General features: G+C 42.8%; 2 protein-coding genes across 10 annotated transcripts in view; one reads left to right on the top strand and one right to left on the bottom strand.

Moving 5' to 3' along the window:
• Positions 1-6,226, bottom strand: part of LOC109907205 (neurabin-1) — a 100,643-nt gene extending 94,417 nt beyond the window's left edge. For 4 of the 5 annotated variants that reach the window (XM_020505037.2, XM_020505040.2, XM_031795159.1 and 1 more), the window contains exon 1: positions 5,900-6,226. The gene's annotated coding sequence lies outside the window, so the exon portion shown is untranslated. Of the gene's footprint in view, positions 1-1,739; positions 1,940-5,899 lie in introns of those variants that run through there. The other variant, XM_031795158.1, reaches the window with a different exon arrangement.
• Positions 4,457-17,449, top strand: part of sgce (sarcoglycan, epsilon) — a 26,821-nt gene continuing 13,828 nt past the window's right edge. For 2 of the 5 annotated variants that reach the window (XM_020505042.2, XM_020505041.2), the window contains exons 1-5: positions 4,477-4,628; positions 13,474-13,597; positions 13,891-14,048; positions 14,814-14,886; positions 16,010-16,208. In XM_020505042.2, coding sequence (XP_020360631.2) covers positions 13,543-13,597; positions 13,891-14,048; positions 14,814-14,886; positions 16,010-16,208 — 485 coding nt within the window. In that variant the 5' untranslated portion in view covers positions 4,477-4,628; positions 13,474-13,542. Of the gene's footprint in view, positions 4,629-5,297; positions 5,488-13,473; positions 13,598-13,890; positions 14,049-14,813; positions 14,887-16,009; positions 16,209-17,449 lie in introns of those variants that run through there. The other 3 variants (XM_031795166.1, XM_031795164.1, XM_031795165.1) reach the window with 3 other exon arrangements.

Raw genomic sequence — 17,449 nt, 5'->3', positions numbered from 1 at the left:
TCCAGGCACTCCGCGTTGTGTCATGCATAAGAACACCCCTTAGCCATGGTATATTGGAAATATACCACACTCCTCGGGCCTTATTGCTTAATTAGAGACTAAACATTAAACATCTTAAACTCTGTTCAATACATTTACATGAATAGATGTAGCCTGGGAGGGCATAGGCCCACCCACTTGGGAGCTAGACACACCCACTTGGGAGGCAGGCCCAGCCAATCAGAATAATTTTTTCCCCACAAAGGGGCTTTATTACAGACAGAAATACTCCTCCGTTTCATCAGCTGTCTGGTAGGTGAAGAAGCCGGATTTGGAGTTCCTTGGCTTGCGTGGTTATACGTGGCCTGCGGTTATAAAGCCGGTTGGACGTCATGCAAAATACTCTAAAATGACGTTGGAGGTGGCTTATGGTAGAGAAATTAACATTTCATTTTCTGGCATCTGATCTGGTGGATATTCCTTCAGTCAGCATGCCAATTGCACTCTCCCGCAAAATTTGAGACATTTGTGGCATTGTGTTGTGTGACAAAACTACACATTTTAGAGTGGCCTTTCATTGTCCCCAACACAAGGTGCACCTGTGTAATGATCATGCTGTTTAATCAGCTTCTTGATATGCCACACCTGTCAGGTGGATGGATTATCTTGGCAAAGGAAAAATGCTCATTAACAGGGATGTAAACAAATGTGTGGAAAAAATGTGAGAGAAATAAGCTTTATGTGAGTATGGAACCTTTCTGGGATCTTTAATTTTAGTTAATGGGACCAAAATATTCGTTCAGTATAGTTTACTGCCACACCCACTGCCCCGGCCCGTAGCATTCTGCATGGTCATCACGATTAATACCAGGTCTGAAGGACAGTTCAGCTCATAAACACACAGGCAGGCAAGACGGTTTTAGGGAAAGGATGCAAGGGGGAGTTGTTTAAACACCACAAATAACTGTGATATAATCAATTGATAAAAAATTATATTGTGGATTCCATTTGTTTACAATCATAAGCATGTATAGGCTACATAACATACTGTTAATGTAATTTGAAGATGTCCTTTTGATTTCATTATCAAATGTGTTTTCATGTGTTCCTACTATTCTATTACTGTACTTTCATCATACCACTACCCTGTTTGTGAGATTCAAATAGCTTATTTGCTAATCCCACATAGGCTACAATTTAAGATATAAATGGAGAACATTAAACCACGACACACAACCGCAGAGATACATGTTACAATGTTACAAAGTGAAAAGATATCGGATGCCGCCAGCAGTGGTTTGTGTAGCACCCAGTTCAGCAGGACTCCAGTCAACGAATGACAAATTGCAACATTCTGCGAACGCACCCCTTTGCTACTGTGATAAACACGATCAACGTACTATAGACATTTTCGTAAAGCAGCAGTAGACTATATAGTCTATCCGCCAAGCCATTTCATCAACGTCCCACATAAATGGTAAACTTCGAGATGCAGAAGATAAAACTGAAACGTGTAACATTGTATCAGCTCGAGCTCTATCCTACATCCAACGAACAGATAGACGCGCCTCACCCGCACAGGTCATGGTGGTTGACAGCTCCATATGAACTGTATATTCTGATCAATTATTTAATTTCACTAGCCCATGTACAAGGAAAACGCTACTGCATAGTGTTGTTGATCATTTAGAAAAAGCAGAAGTTAACTGTTTACCACACATAGGCTACCCTTTCAACAATGCACAACAAGAGTGACTTACGTTAATTGCTTCGTGTGATGAATGACCACAACTTAAATATAGTCCCGTAAAAATTCACATATACTCTGCTTTCGTTATAAATCCCATCGAATACGACATTTCCATTCAAGCCCGTTGATAGTCCAGTATTGTGTCGCCCTATTGAGACACTACAAGCCGTGATCTACACATCGCTAGACAACGCCATTGCAGGCAATGGGTGATGCTGACATGCACATTGGGTGAGTCGACGCTATTAAATATTCCATCTCAATGAGAGGTGCGCAACTGCGTGTTTTCTAAGGTGAACACATCTTATAAATCTTAATCAACGAGTATCGAAAACATACTTTACATTTAGGAAATATGATGTTTTGCTAATGGCATACACATGTGACAGGTGTTTAACCTTATCGCAGTAATGGTTTGGTCCAATAATATGCATGGGGGGGGGGGGGGGTTCCACTAAACTGCAGTCTGGCAGAAATACCACCACAAATAACTTTACTGGCTTTATTACTGTATCGAGCTCCGGCACAACACAGACCACGCGGGAAGAAATATACATTTGTAAATGTTTTCATCAGTTGTTACGTTGGTGTTGGATATTCACACAGATTGTGTCGTCAATGGCTTCCATCTGTAACATTAAAAGTCAAAGTCAAAATGTTTAATATAAATGGTAGTTTAAATGGCTAGTTGCGAGACAAAGCTAGTCTATCCAAATGGTAGTTTAAATGGCTAGTTGCGAGACAAAGCTAGTCTATCCAAATGGTAGTTTAAATGGCTATTTGCGAGACAAAGCTAGTCTATCCAAATGGTAGTTTAAATGGCTAGTTGCGAGACAAAGCTAGTCTATCCAAATGGTAGTTTAAATGGCTAGTTGCGAGACAAAGCTAGTCTATCCAAATGGTAGTTTAAATGGCTAGTTGCGAGACAAAGCTAGTCTATCCAAATGGTAGTTTAAATGGCTAGTTGCGAGACAAAGCTAGTCTATCCAAATGGTAGTTTAAATGGCTAGTTGCGAGACAAAGCTAGTCTATCCAAATGGTAGTTTAAATGGCTAGTTGCGAGACAAAGCTAGTCTATCCAAATGGTAGTTTAAATGGCTAGTTGCGAGACAAAGCTAGTCTATCCAAATGGTAGTTTAAATGGCTAGTTGCGAGACAAAGCTAGTCTATCCAAATGGTAGTTTAAATGGCTAGTTGCGAGACAAAGCTAGTCTATCCAAATGGTAGTTTAAATGGCTAGTTGCGAGACAAAGCTAGTCTATCACGTACAGTAGATATAACAGATAATGCAGCTGTGTGTGTTAAACTGAGAAAAACATTTAAAGTTATTTTGATATATTATATTCATTAATCTAAGGACCATTATGCTTATAGCCTACTTAGCCTACTATCTACCTAAGGGGTCAAATGTAACAATACAGTCAGTATTAATCTAAGAAAACAATGCTGCTTTTGAATAAAAGTATCGGGTCAAGAAAGCCAGCCTACAGCATGTGGCTGACTGGGCCATGTGATTAAGAATGGAGAGCTTTGTCTGAAAGGTTCTCATTATTCCTTTTCTAATGTGGGGACGCCATTTTAATAATAACAACATCATGCACTTCACTCTCACAAAAAATACACACTAGTGGTATTACTAGTATATGCTTCACTACACTATTCGCTTGACATGCTCAGAATGGGGATGCAATGAAGAAAGGGGAGAGGATCAGCTTTAATGCAGTTCATTGCTGAATAAATAGATTTCTTATTGGCATGAGGATCAAATGCTTGTCTGTTTAGAAAATGAGAATCCAGGACAGAGAGTGAAGGCATGTGTTCATTTAGCAAAATTCTTGACCAACATTGTTTCCCCCACTGAATATATTGTTTTGTCCTCGACTGGCCAATGAATGGGAATCCTCATATACAGTAGACTATGGTATATTATGCGATACTGTACATGACACTTCATAACCATATCTACCCACAAGCACTAGCACCCCAAATCTGTACACGTTGCTAAGCAACCTAAATATAATCTTGTAAATTGAGAGAGAAAAACAACCTGGCTCTGCAGAGAAGAGGAGATGCCATGCTGTTCTTCACTGTGCATTGAACACACCAACATCAAGATCATAATAAAACAATCCCTTTACACAAAGTATAAGATACTAATGCATCATTCATAACACACACACCATCATTGATCACAGCCAAATATAGGTATGCCAGTTATAAAGACCATTAAAAGTGTGTCCTATCTGTCCCTTGCATAATACACTCCAAGGGAGAAAGATGGAGATTTAAGAGTCAAATGGACCCTTCTTTCCCTTACCAGGACCCTTAGCTGAGCTGAATAGGCAAAGAGCAAAGGGGGCTGAGAGGCTGAGCATGACCATCTGTCTGCTGGCTCTCCACAGGGGGGAGAACAGATTTTAATAGACTTCTCAGTCATCTCACTGCCCTCTTTACAGCTGGGTTTACACAGTGGAAGGAGGGGTGGTGGGGATGGAGGGGTTATGTTGGTCACGCAAGGTCAATTTAACATGCGCATAATTTTGGAAGAAAGGAACAGAGCGAGAGAAAAATAGAGAGTTTGTTAATTTATTATATTATCTAAATTAAAATAGTGATGATGTTTACAATTGGTGAAATTGCATCACACCCGTTTTTATGATAGGCGTTATGATACCCATTTGATAGAGTGGGGGAATTATATTTTCCAGCTTCTGCGCCAGATGTACCGACCAATGAAAGCGCGAGCGTTCGAATGAGGAGGCGGAGGCTAGAGTTTCATGGATGCTTGTGATGTCTGTCAAACCACTAGCGATTAGAAAAATATAGATTTTCATATAAAAAATAACCATTCGCAAATGCAATATGGATACTGCGGTTGTTGTCGTATGGCTTTCTATGGGTACGTATACATTTCGAATGGAAATATAGAGAAATAGTCATGCTTTTTTGTATTAGCAATATTAGCTAGTCGCAAGCTAGCTTGCTACAGCAGCTAACACGTTATGTGGTTGATGGGTTGGTCATTTTTTCCCACTGCCTTGGTTAGCTTTCTATCCCGTTATTCGGAGATAATAGTGGCCTTGCCGTTTAAATCTACACTATTTAGCTATTTAGGATATGAGATTATTAGCTATTGGTAGAATTAACTGGCTACATATATCTACCGGTATTTTACAATTTTAAGTTATTTTAACGTACTGTTGCAATAATGTTGCCATTCCTCCAAGGATGTGTTGCTGATTCCTCCAACATTTCTCTTTCACGGATACATTGTATCACCTTATTCAAACCAGTTGTCCTACATCTATTATAACATACCAATATCACATAGCTACAGTAAATCTAAGTATGTCATGCAATTGATGGGCAAAAGTTATCTTAATCTTTTATTTCTTATACTTTCGTCATAACATTATGAATTGAATACATTTGCATGACATAATGTAGAAGCCGAAATAATGCATTAGGCCTAATATTGTGTGAAAACATCTTTCCTATGTCACCACATGATTATAAGTACATTTTGCCATGTGCCTAGATGTGCTAGAAATTGCAAGTGAAGCATTCAGCAATTTGTTTTTGCAAACATGCCTCTGTTTGAGAAAAGATTCAAAATAAGTATTGCTTGTGTTTGTGTTTGTTGGTCTATTAAGTTTTCATTGTGCATGTATCTGGTTTCACACACAATGATGTGATTGGGAGAAACATCCATGTACAGCCTAATCTGGGTTTGAAGCAGAGAACTGCCATACAAGACGGTGAGTGGTTGTGTGCAGTGTTGAACATCTTGTGTGACTCCTCCCTGACCCCCCCCCCCACCCCCCTCTATTCTCATAACATGGTGGTGACACACTCAAGTAGTTCCCTATTAATGGACACATTTGTGTTGATTGTAACAGACTGTGGTGCAACCTCTTCTGCTTTGTTTGTAATCTTTGCTCTTCGGTTTGTTTGAGTCACAGTCTAATTCTGACTAGCCCTAATTGTATTATTTTGAGATGCTGTAAGTGAGAGTTTCCTTGGTTACTGTAACTTTTTTTAAGAGACTTTCCAGTGGATAGTAAAAATGTTGATGCCCGCCTATCCTAGACAAAAGCCTACTACTTGTTTACAGCCCTCTCCAAAAGAACGCATGACCTGGAGCGAGAAAATATATTCCTTGTTAGTTACCTCAGTCCAGAATGGTTGTGCATCAAGTTCAGTCTAGGTACAGTAGGGACGTCTGAGTTGGCTGTGGTCCTCCCCTGCTAGCAACCGCTGCCTATAGAACCAGTAACCGAGCACAGTTTCACTCCAGTCTAGAGAGACAGACCACAGGCTAGATCAAGTCTAATAGTGCTCCCATAAGTCTGTGTAGTTTTAATGTAAACTAAAAGCACATGCATTCCCTCGGACCGGAATGGACAGATAGATCCACCTCCACCGCTGTACATTCAACTGAACAACAGGACAGAGGACATCCTTTTGCTGCCTAAGCCAGCCTTTCAACAGACAAGCTCTTTTTTACTGTGTGGCCAAGGACATTAATAAAGACTATTTCTGGGCTGAGGCTGCTGTGTGCCCAAGGTCGGGTTGGTCCATAAAGGCATAAAAGCGGGTTATCCATTCTGTTAGTGATCTGCAGCAAGGGAACATGGCAAGGTGTGTGTTTTGTGTGTGTACCATAGATAATGTGCATGCGTGTGTGTGTGATGGGTCCTGCCATGGTTAGGGAGTTGAGCATTAACCATGAATGGTTGATGTATTAGTGGGGGCTGTTGGTTCATCGTCTCCAGAAGGCCTTGCTGTGCCCAGAGTGCCAGGTATAAGCAGATCTGATGCTATTAGCACACCCTGTCGCTAGCGTAGCCAATGATCTCTGCTTTCTTTGTTTGGAGTCGCTGGACTGCATTCCAAATGGCACCCTATTCCCTATATAGGCTAGTGCACTACTTTTGACCAGGGTCAATGTGGGACTGGTCAAAAGTAGTGCACTATGTAGGGAATAGGGTGCCAGTTGGGATTACGCCCTGTTGGAGTCTCTAAGGTTTCATCTGGCAGTGACCTGGGGAAGGCCATCTGGGCTGAGACATAGAAATAGAATTGGGAATGTTGACCTGAATGTGGATATCCATTCTAGTAAGTCTCCCTCTATGAACGGACACATCTGTGGACAACATGTGTTAATTAAACCACATCAAGAGTCTCTGAAAAGAAGGGTCAATGTTTGACCTTGGCTGTGGCTGTAACTGTCATGTGGTTTTAGAAAATAAGCTTGACTGTGTTGTGAGAGGGCTGCGTCTTAAGTGGCATCCTATTCCCTATACCAGTGGTTCCCAACTTTTTCGGTTACTTTAACACCAACTGAACTTTGCTCTGCCCAGAGTACCACTGAAGTATCCCTCATGTGCATTTTACCAGTAGGCCTATGGTCTCATGAGTCTTCTCAAGTACCCCCTGTGGAAAGGCCAAGTGCCCCCAGGGAACCACTACCCTATGTACAGTTGAAGTCGCACGTTTACATACACCTTAACAAAATACATTTAAACTCAGTTTTTCATAATTCCTGACATTTAATCCTGGTAAAAATTCCCTGTTTTAGGTCAGTTAGGATCACCACTTTATTTTAAGAATGTGAAATGTTAGAATAATAGTAGAGAGAATGATTTATTTCAGCTTTTATTTCTTTCATCACATTCCCAGTGGGTCAGAAGTTTACATACACTCAATTAATATTTGGTAGCATTGCCTTTAAATTGTTTAACTTGAGTCAAACGTTTCGGGTAGCCTTCCACAAGCTTCCCACAATAAGTTAGGTGAATTTTGACCCATTCCTCCTGACAGAGCTGGTGTAACTGAGTCAGGTTTGTAGGACTCCTTGCTCGCACATGCTTTTTCAGTTCTGCCCACAAATTCTCTATAGGAGTGAGGTCAGGGCTTTGTGATGGCCACTCCAATACCTTGAGTTTGTTGTCCTTAAGCCATTTTGATACAACTTTGGAAGTATGCTTGGGGTCATTGTCCATTTGGAAGACCCATTTGCGACCAAGCTTTAATGTCTGACTGATGTTTTGAGATGTTGCTTCAATATATCCATGTAATTTTCCTCCCTCATGATGCCATCTATTTTGTGAAGTGCACCAGTCCCTCCTGCAGCAAAGCACCCCCAAAACATGATGCTGCCATCCCCGTGCTTCATGGTTGGGATGGTGTTCTTCGGCTTGCAAGCCTCCCCCTTTTTCTTTCCAACCATAACGATGGTCATTATGGCCGCACAGTTCTATTCTTGTTTCATCAGACCAGAGGACATTTCTCCAAAAAGTACGATCTTTGTCCCCATGTGCAGTTGCAAACTGTCGTCTGGCTTTTTTATGACGGTTTTGGAGCAGTGGCTTCTTCCTTGCTGAGCGGCCTTTCGGGTTATGTCGATATAGGACTCGTATTACTGTGGATATAGATACTTTTGTACCTGTTTCCTCCAGCATCTTCACAAGGTCCTTTGTTCTGGGATTGATTCACACTTTTCGCACCAAAGTACGTTAATCTCTAGGCGTCTCCTTCCTGAGCGGCGTGACGGCTGCGTGGTCCCATGCTGTTTATACTTGCGTACTATTGTTTGTACAGATGAACGTGGTACCTTCAGGCGATTGGAAATTGCTCCCAATGATGAACCAGACTTGTGGAGGTCTACAATTTTTTTCTGGGGTCTTGGCTGTTTTCTTTTGATTTTCCCATGATGTCAAGCAAAGAGTCACTGAGTTTGAAGGTAGGCCTTGAAATACATCCACAGGTACACCTCCAATTGACTCAAATGATGTCAATTAGCCTATCAGAAGCTTCTAAAGCCATGACATAATTTTCTGTAATTTTCCAAGTTGTTTAAAGGCACAGTCAACTTAGTGTATGTAAACTTCTGACCCACTGGAATTGTGATACAGTGAATTATAAGTGAAATAATCTGTCTGTAAACAATTGTTGGAAAAATTACTTGTGTCATGCACAAAGTAGATGTCCTAACCGACTTGCCAAAACTGTAGGTTGTTAACAAGAAATTTGTGGAGTGGTTGAAAACAAGTTTTAATGACTCCAACCTAAGTGTATGTAAACTTCCGACTTCAACTGTACATTTGTGCACTACTTTTGACCAGGGCTCCTAGTGCTCTGGTCAAAGTAGTGCACTATGCAGCAAAACATTTTTTTACCTTTATTTAAATAGGCAAGTCAGTTAAGAACAAATTCTTATTTACAATGACGGCCTACCGGGGAACAGTGGGTTAACTGCCTTGTTCAAGGGCAGAATTACAGATTTTTACCTCGTCAGCTCAGGGATTCGATCGAGCAACTTTTTGGTTACTGGCCCAACGCTCTCTAACCACTAGTCTACCTGCCGCCCCACATTTAGCTTTATCAGTGTGGTGATGTTGAAACAACATTCAGCGATAGGCTAGTAATATCCCTACACCATAGCTCAATGATCATAGCAGTTGCCAGGCAGGTTCTATGGCAGATCCCAACCCTGTGCTTATTTTACATCTATAGAACCGTTTAGATCATTGACCACCTTTTCCTGTGACCAGGTCCCCGGGGACAAACGACATCTGGGACACTTTAAGGTTTAGTGTTTTGCTTCAGATGGGTTTCACAGATCTATTTGGGCATTTTACATAGTCTATTGAGACATTTGTTCACAGTCTGCTTTTGATTGGACTTCAAACAATTGTGTTTACTGGATAGGACATAGGCTAGTGTCTGTGTGTACTGGATAGGACATAGGCTAGTGTCTGTGTGTACTGGATAGGACATAGGCTAGTGTCTGTGTGTACTGGATAGGACATAGGCTAGTGTCTGTGTGTACTGGATAGGACATAGGCTAGTGTCTGTGTGTACTGGATAGGACATAGGCTAGTGTCTGTGTGTACTGGATAGGACATAGGCTAGTGTCTGTGTGTACTGGATAGGACATAGGCTAGTGTCTGTGTGTACTGGATAGGACATAGGCTAGTGTCTGTGTGTACTGGATAGGACATAGGCCAGTGTCTGTGTGTACTGGATAGGACATAGGCTAGTGTCTGTGTGTACTGGATAGGACATAGGCTAGTGTCTGTGTGTACTGGATAGGACATAGGCTAGTGTATGTGTGTACTGGATAGGACATAGGCTAGTGTCTGTGTGTACTGGATAGGACATAGGCTAGTGTCTGTGTGTACTGGATAGGACATAGGCCAGTGTCTGTGTGTACTGGATAGGACATAGGCCAGTGTCTGTGTGTACTGGATAGGACATAGGCTAGTGTCTGTGTGTACTGGATAGGACATAGGCTAGTGTCTGTGTGTACTGGATAGGACATAGGCTAGTGTCTGTGTGTACTGGATAGGACATAGGCTAGTGTCTGTGTGTACTGGATAGGACATAGGCTAGTGTCTGTGTGTACTGGATAGGACATAGGCTAGTGTCTGTGTGTACTGGATAGGACATAGGCCAGTGTCTGTGTGTACTGGATAGGACATAGGCTAGTGTCTGTGTGTACTGGATAGGACATAGGCTAGTGTCTGTGTGTGTTGTGTTACCTTAATCTGACTGTGCTGCCTGTAATCTCTTCTGTTCCAGAGTGGTTTAACCCATTATATGGACTCTTGCAGTGTTTAACGTAACTCCAATTAACTACAGATTATGGGCCGGTTTCTGGGACACAGAATCCTGGACTAAAAATCATGTTAATCTCCGTTGAAAGGGATTTTTTTAGTCCAGGTAGGATCAGGCCTAATCTGTGTCCGGGAAAGTGGCCTAAATCTCCCAATATGTCTTAATAATGATGAAGAATGAAGATTATGGTAACATGATTTCCAGTAGGGAGTAGGGACTTTTTTTCAGCTCTTCCAGGCTCCATTTGCTGCAAATGGAGTTGGATTTATTTGTCTGCAGTCATGAACAGTGGAGCTGTCTCTCTCTTTGACACACACGCATGCGCACACACACACACACACACACACACACACACACACACACACACACACACACACACACACACACACACACACACACACACACACACACAATGTACTGCAGTTCTCCCTCCCCCTCCCATCCCAGCACACTCACTCTCCCATGGTGATTAAAAACGTAGCTCCTACCCACTGGAGGAGGAGGATGGAGAAAAAGAAAGAAGAAGAAAAGCTCTGTCAAACCAGAGTAGAGGAGCAGGAGTGAGAGAGGGGGGATGAGGGGGGGGGTAGAGGAGTGAGAGAGGGGGATGAGGGGGGGTAGAGGAGTGAGAGAGGGGGATGAGGGGGGGTAGAGGAGCAGGAGTGAGAGAGGGGGATGAGGGGGGGTAGAGGAGTGAGAGAGGGGGATGAGGGGGGGTAGAGGAGCAGGAGTGAGAGAGGGGGATGAGGGGGGGTAGAGGAGCAGGAGTGAGAGAGGGGGATGAGGGGGGGTAGAGGAGGAGGAGTGAGAGAGGGGGATGAGGGGGGGTAAAGGAGCAGGAGTGAGAGAGGGGGATGAGGGGGGTAGAGGAGCAGGAGTGAGAGAGGGGGATGAGGGGGGGTAGAGGAGGAGGAGTGAGAGAGGGGGATGAGGGGGGGTAGAGGAGCAGGAGTGAGAGAGGGGGATGAGGGGGGGTAGAGGAGGAGTGAGAGAGGGTGATGAGGGGGGTAGAGGAGGAGGAGTGAGAGAGGGGGATGAGGGGGGGTAGAGGAGCAGGAGTGAGAGAGGGGGATGAGGGGGGGTAGAGGAGCAGGAGTGAGAGAGGGGGATGAGGGGGGTAGAGGAGCAGGAGTGAGAGAGGGGGATGAGGGGGGGTAGAGGAGGAGGAGTGAGAGAGGGGGGGTAGAGGAGGAGGAGTGAGAGAGGGGGATGAGGGGGGGTAGAGGAGCAGGAGTGAGAGTGGGGGATGAGGGGGGTAGAGGAGCAGGAGTGAGAGAGGGGGATGAGGGGGGTAGAGGAGGAGGAGTGAGAGAGGGGGGTAGAGGAGGAGGAGTGAGAGAGGGGGATGAGGGGGGGTAGAGGAGCAGGAGTGAGAGTGGGGGATGAGGGGGGGTAGAGGAGCAGGAGTGAGAGAGGGGGATGAGGGGGGGTAGAGGAGGAGGGGGAGGAGGAGCTGCCATTTGCCTCTGCAACACTTCCTGAATAAAGAATAAGTGTGTGTTTGTGTTGTAAATGGATAGACTCTGGTATAATGGGAGTCAGTGAGTATGAGACAGAGAAGAATAGCAGCGTTATTGTGCTTCTTAAAGCTACAGTCTGGGATTGGGACAACCATTTTTGTACTTTAACATGAATGATATAGAGCCAATGATTATTGGGGAATATAACATATAAATGCCTCATGACTTTTGCAAAACTGTCTTACCCTTTCAGTACCCCCCATTCGACAGCTGTTTACATAAACAGGTGGCGAAGCAGCCATTTGTTTGTTTGAATCCCAGACTGTAGCTTTAAGAGGCTGACTGAGTCCCAGTGCTGGTGCTACTTACTGCTGTTGACAACCATTCACTGCGCTGGCCCTCTGACTCTCTGGTTGCTGATATCATAGGCCTTTAGCCCTTAACAACTACTGACAAGTCGACTGTAGCCTGGGTGCCTGGCTGACTGTTCTTGGACTCATCAGTGTTAGGCTTATATCAAAGAGACTGAATAATTCAAACCTCTCTGGCTATATAGTACTGGCCTTGTTTGGCAAGAAAACAAATTGGTTAATGGGAAATCTGCAGTTTGAACAATAACAAAACAGTACCCCTGCCGCTGGAGAAATGTAACCACTCTCAAACTCATGAACTATGAATACAGGGACTGACTATCCATGATATAACATGTATAGTTTTAACCATGTTTTGAGGCTATACAGTATTTGTTTACATTTACATTGTTTACAAACAAATCACTAAAACAAGCTTATTTTTAGGTTCTGATGGGGTACGACAGTTGAATTAAGCACAAGAGGCAGATGAAGTTATATTTAAGCAATAAGGTCCGAGGGGTGTGGTATATGGCCAATATACCACGGCTAAGGGCTGTTCTTAAGCAGGACGCAACACGGAGTGCCTGGATACAGCCCTTAGCCATGGTATATTGGCAATATACCACAAACCTTATTGCTATTATAAACTGGTTACCAACATAATTAGAGCAGAAAAAAAAAAATGTTTACAAAATTGGGGTTAAAAATGATTGGATCCCGTTTTCAGTACTCCAGCACCCTCCCCTTGTGAGGATAATGACACAGCTTTTTCAAAAAGCTTTCAGTCTTTTTTGCTCATCTTTATCAAGGGTGCCAATAATTATGGACCTGGTTAGTTTAAAAGTTTTAAAAAAATGGATGTAGCAACTGCAGATTGCTCCTTTGAAGCAGAAATAGACTGGCACCCAGATTACGCCGATTTATCAGTCACGAGCCCAAATGATTTGAATACCATAAGAGACTACAGCACTTCCCCCTCACATGTTTTGATGGGGATTGTCACCTTGTAAAGAGTCATTTTTTCCCTTCTGAATGCATTTGGCAGGGGCTGTAATGATGAAGACACAAACGGACGCACACAAACACACACTGTGACGCTCTCTCTCACACACATACACACACACACACACACACACACACACACACACACACACACACACACACACACACACACACACACACACACACACACACACACACACACACACACACACACACACACACACACACACACACACACACACACACACACACACACACACAGGAGTCCCGGCTAATAACCTCTGTGTCCTCTTTCTCTGTGCTCCAGTGGTTACCATCCTGTCGAGGTCGCACGCCGACCGGAACGTCTACCCGTCTGCAGGCGTGCTGTTTGTCCATGTCCTGGAGAGAGAACACTTCAAAGGAGAGTTTCCCCCCCTATCCCAAACCTGGTCTGTGTCTGTGTTCCTCATTGGATCTGTCAATTCAATAATAACCAGATGACTAATTGTACTATTACTACTAGTAGACTACCTATTTATGATAAATACTCATCTATTCAGTAATAAAATATATTTCACTAAGCTACAGTACAGCAAATACAGAGACCGTATCAATATCTCCATAAATGTCAGTGTCAGAGTAGAATTTACATCTCTCAGTCTCAAATCACGCTCTCAGGGCCTCGTTGACTAACTACTAGGCTAAGCGTTTATTGTACATGTACCAACGTCTGTCCGTACAGGGGATTCCAGCAACGACCCCATCACCTTCAACACCAACCTGATGGGCTACCCAGACCGGCCAGGCTGGCTGCGGTACATCCAGAGAACCTCACACAGCGATGGGGTGCTCTACGGATCCCCCACTGCCGAACACGTGGGCAAGGCCACCATCATAGAGGTGTTGGCTCCGTGTGATGCTAAAGGAGTTAGAGTTGTTTGTCTGCAGTTATGAACAGTGGAGCTTTCTCTGACACACACACACACACACTAAACTACAGTACATTAGAAGTTGTAGATTCAATCAATCAATCAATGAATACATTATAACATTGAATGTTTTGAACAATCACCCGGTCTTGTCGGCAGTTAAGTTTGCCAGCCAGGGTCCTATCAGTCAGATATGTGGGCACAACCTGTAACAATCATAGTAGTGGTTAGGGGTATAATTTACATGATGTAGTCCAGCAATAGAGCCCCACAGTGGAGGTGTCATAATACCCATAAAATCTAGGGGTCAAGCAGGGAAATGGTTCCAATCGTTTTTCCACCATTCATTTTTCCCATAAGGGATTTTAGAAACACTCCATGGTAAGCCTACATGAAACACAGCCCTTATTTGAAGTGTTTCTGGGTATTATGACGCATACTGTGATACTCTATGTTCACAGGTAGATTAATAGGTTTTTTGCACATATGCAAATGCTGTCACATGGTGCATTGTGATATAGCTTTATTCTAGGGTTTTAGATGTGTCCTTAATGTGTCTAAACTACTGTTGCATGTTCTCAAAGGCAGGTTCCCTGTAGGAATGTTCCTGTAGGATGCAGTGCCCCTTCTACTATGGAATATGTTTGCATCTGGCTCGGACCTCGCCGGCGAGCCTCAGCCTAGGACATAAAGCTGTAGTGATCTGGGCTTAAACTTGTACCCTTATTTGTTCCAGATTACTGCCTATAACAGACGCACTTTCGAAACGGCCCGGCACAACTTGGTCATAAACATCATGTCCACGGAAGGTAATAAAAAGAGAGAGAGACAACCGCTTAGTGAGGACATGATGAAGCAAGATGTTTTTCATTTAAATCTAGAGGGTTGCTTCTGATGTTGACTAAAATACCCTAAAGCTAATTGTTCTATTTCCTTGAAAAATGGCTGAATAACATTCAGATAATATATATCAATATATTATCCAGAATACATCAACCTAAGAGGCTAACACCATACACTCAACCAGACCGACAATTTTTAAATTAAGGGTCAACACAGTCCCAACACGGGACTCACAGCTGTGCAAATCAACAAGCACACTTCTGAAAGCACTATCTGAAAATCCACTGTCTGCAATTGACTGAAAACTGGCCTAGTACTCTAAACAAGTAGTTAGATTGTAACAGTACATTTATTCTGTGACTTGCAATAAAGTCATACCCAGTACCACAGTAACCAATGCCTCACTCTGTGTTCCTATGGGGAACAAATGATTATGTATAGGGCAGATTAAAACAGTATTATGAATGCTCTTCATGTTGAGGTCTACAGCTACAGTACAGGTGTAGGATCTTAATTTGAGCCAGTTTGCCACAGCAGGAAAATAGTCCCACAGCAACAAGAAATGTGAATTATTATGTAGATAGTAATTAATAGGCATTTTGGTAGGGGTTGATACAGGGAAAATCAAGTTAGACATTTCAAAGTGGAAATGTCTAACTTCAGAAGCCTTTTTAAACCTCAAATACATTACAAGTTCTAAAATGTCCTGTATACATCTCATTATGCTGTACGTCTGTACAGAGACTCACTCTACATGTGATACAATAGCACCACAGTGCCTGGTGAAAAGCTGCCCAGCTGTTTCTGGCCCACGCGTACTGTGTGACCTCACTCACACTGAGCAGTGACGTCACTAGCCATCTGCCCAGAGCCGAGCCGCTGTCATAACAGACACGTAACTGAGCAGACAAACATTGGCCTTTGTCGAACAGTTTGTCTGATATTACGGCCATTAAATATTATTACATATGGTTGTCAGTTAGGGATGTACTGAACATGTACACTTTGTTCACAGAATGATATTGGGCCTATTAAAATGAACAGATTATATCTGTAATCTCTCTCTGTCTCCCTCCCTCCCGCTCTCAGACTACCCACTGCCATACCAGGCAGAGTTCTTCATAAAGAACATGAATGTGGAGGAGATGTTGGCCAGCGAGGTTCTGGGAGACTTCCTTGGCGCAGTAAAGAACGTGTGGCAGCCCGAACGCCTCAACGCCATCAACATCACCTCAGCGCTGGACAGGGGCGGACGTGTTCCCCTGCCCATAAACAACCTCAAAGAGGGGTGAGGGCATAGAAATAGAAACAGAAACACTCTTTAGTGCAGTTCAATACATGGTTTAACAGAGTAGAAGGATGAATTTACATATCAACATCACCTTGGCGCTGGACAGGGGCAGACGCGTTTCCCCTGCCCATCAACAACCTCATTGGGGTGAGGAAAAGGGTCACCCTCAGCAGCCCTTAAAGGTCAAGAGTATTTTGATACATAGTTTGAAAGAGGATGATGAATTCAAGTATCTTCAGTTGATAGAGGATGATGAATTCAAGTATCTTCAGTTGATAGAGGATGATGAATTCAAGTATCTTCAGTTGATAGAGGATGATGAATTCAAGTATCTTCAGTTGATAGAGGATGATGAATTCAAGTATCTTCAGTTGATAGAGGATGATGAATTCAAGAATCTTCAGTTGATAGAGGATGATGAATTCAAGTATCTTCAGTTGATAGAGGATGATGAATTCAAGTATTTTCAGTTGATAGAGGATGATGAATTCAAGAATCTTCAGTTGATAGAGGATGATGAATTCAAGTATCTTCAGTTGATAGAGGATGATGAATTCAAGTATCTTCAGTTGATAGAGGATGATGAATTCAAGTATGTTCAGTTGATAGAGGATGATGAACTCAAGTATTTCAGTTGATAGAAGATGATGAATTCAAGTATCTTAGGCAGTTCCAGGAAGAGGACAGAGTAAATATTGAAATATTGAAATATTGCATAAAAGGGAAGGGATAGATACAGACATAAAAGCATGGTTTGTTACCTAAATATGCATCCTCAGAACGTACTATTGCAGCTTTATAATGCCTTGTCTACTGTCATCATCAAAGTATTGTATTCTTAAATAAGCATGTTCAGAAAATTGTATTGCATCTATTGCAACACAAACATGCACTTACAGATGCTTATGCAATGCAGGAGGGACCTTACAGTAACCTTACCACTGTGAGAAAGTGAAAGAGAGAGAGAGACAGAGAGAGATCAACACACTGTATTAGACATTACAGCCTCAGACAAACACTGGCATGCAGTTTTTAGTAGTCAGGAAGAATGAATCCCCATATGAATTGCTATAAGTTGTTCTAAAAACATGCATGGCCCCATTTGGGAAGATACAAGGTTGTAGAGGAGAGCCCCATAGAAAGACTGGGCCAGCAGGGCTAAGATATTACTGTTAGTGATATTACTGTGTAACCTAGCTGTTAAATCTTCCTCTCCTCTCCTTGACCTTAAATGTGCT

The sequence above is a fragment of the Oncorhynchus kisutch genome, linkage group LG17 (genome assembly GCF_002021735.2).
Source record: "Oncorhynchus kisutch isolate 150728-3 linkage group LG17, Okis_V2, whole genome shotgun sequence".
NCBI classification, from domain to species: domain Eukaryota; kingdom Metazoa; phylum Chordata; class Actinopteri; order Salmoniformes; family Salmonidae; genus Oncorhynchus; species Oncorhynchus kisutch.
This window is presented reverse-complemented; position numbering and strand designations above follow the sequence as displayed.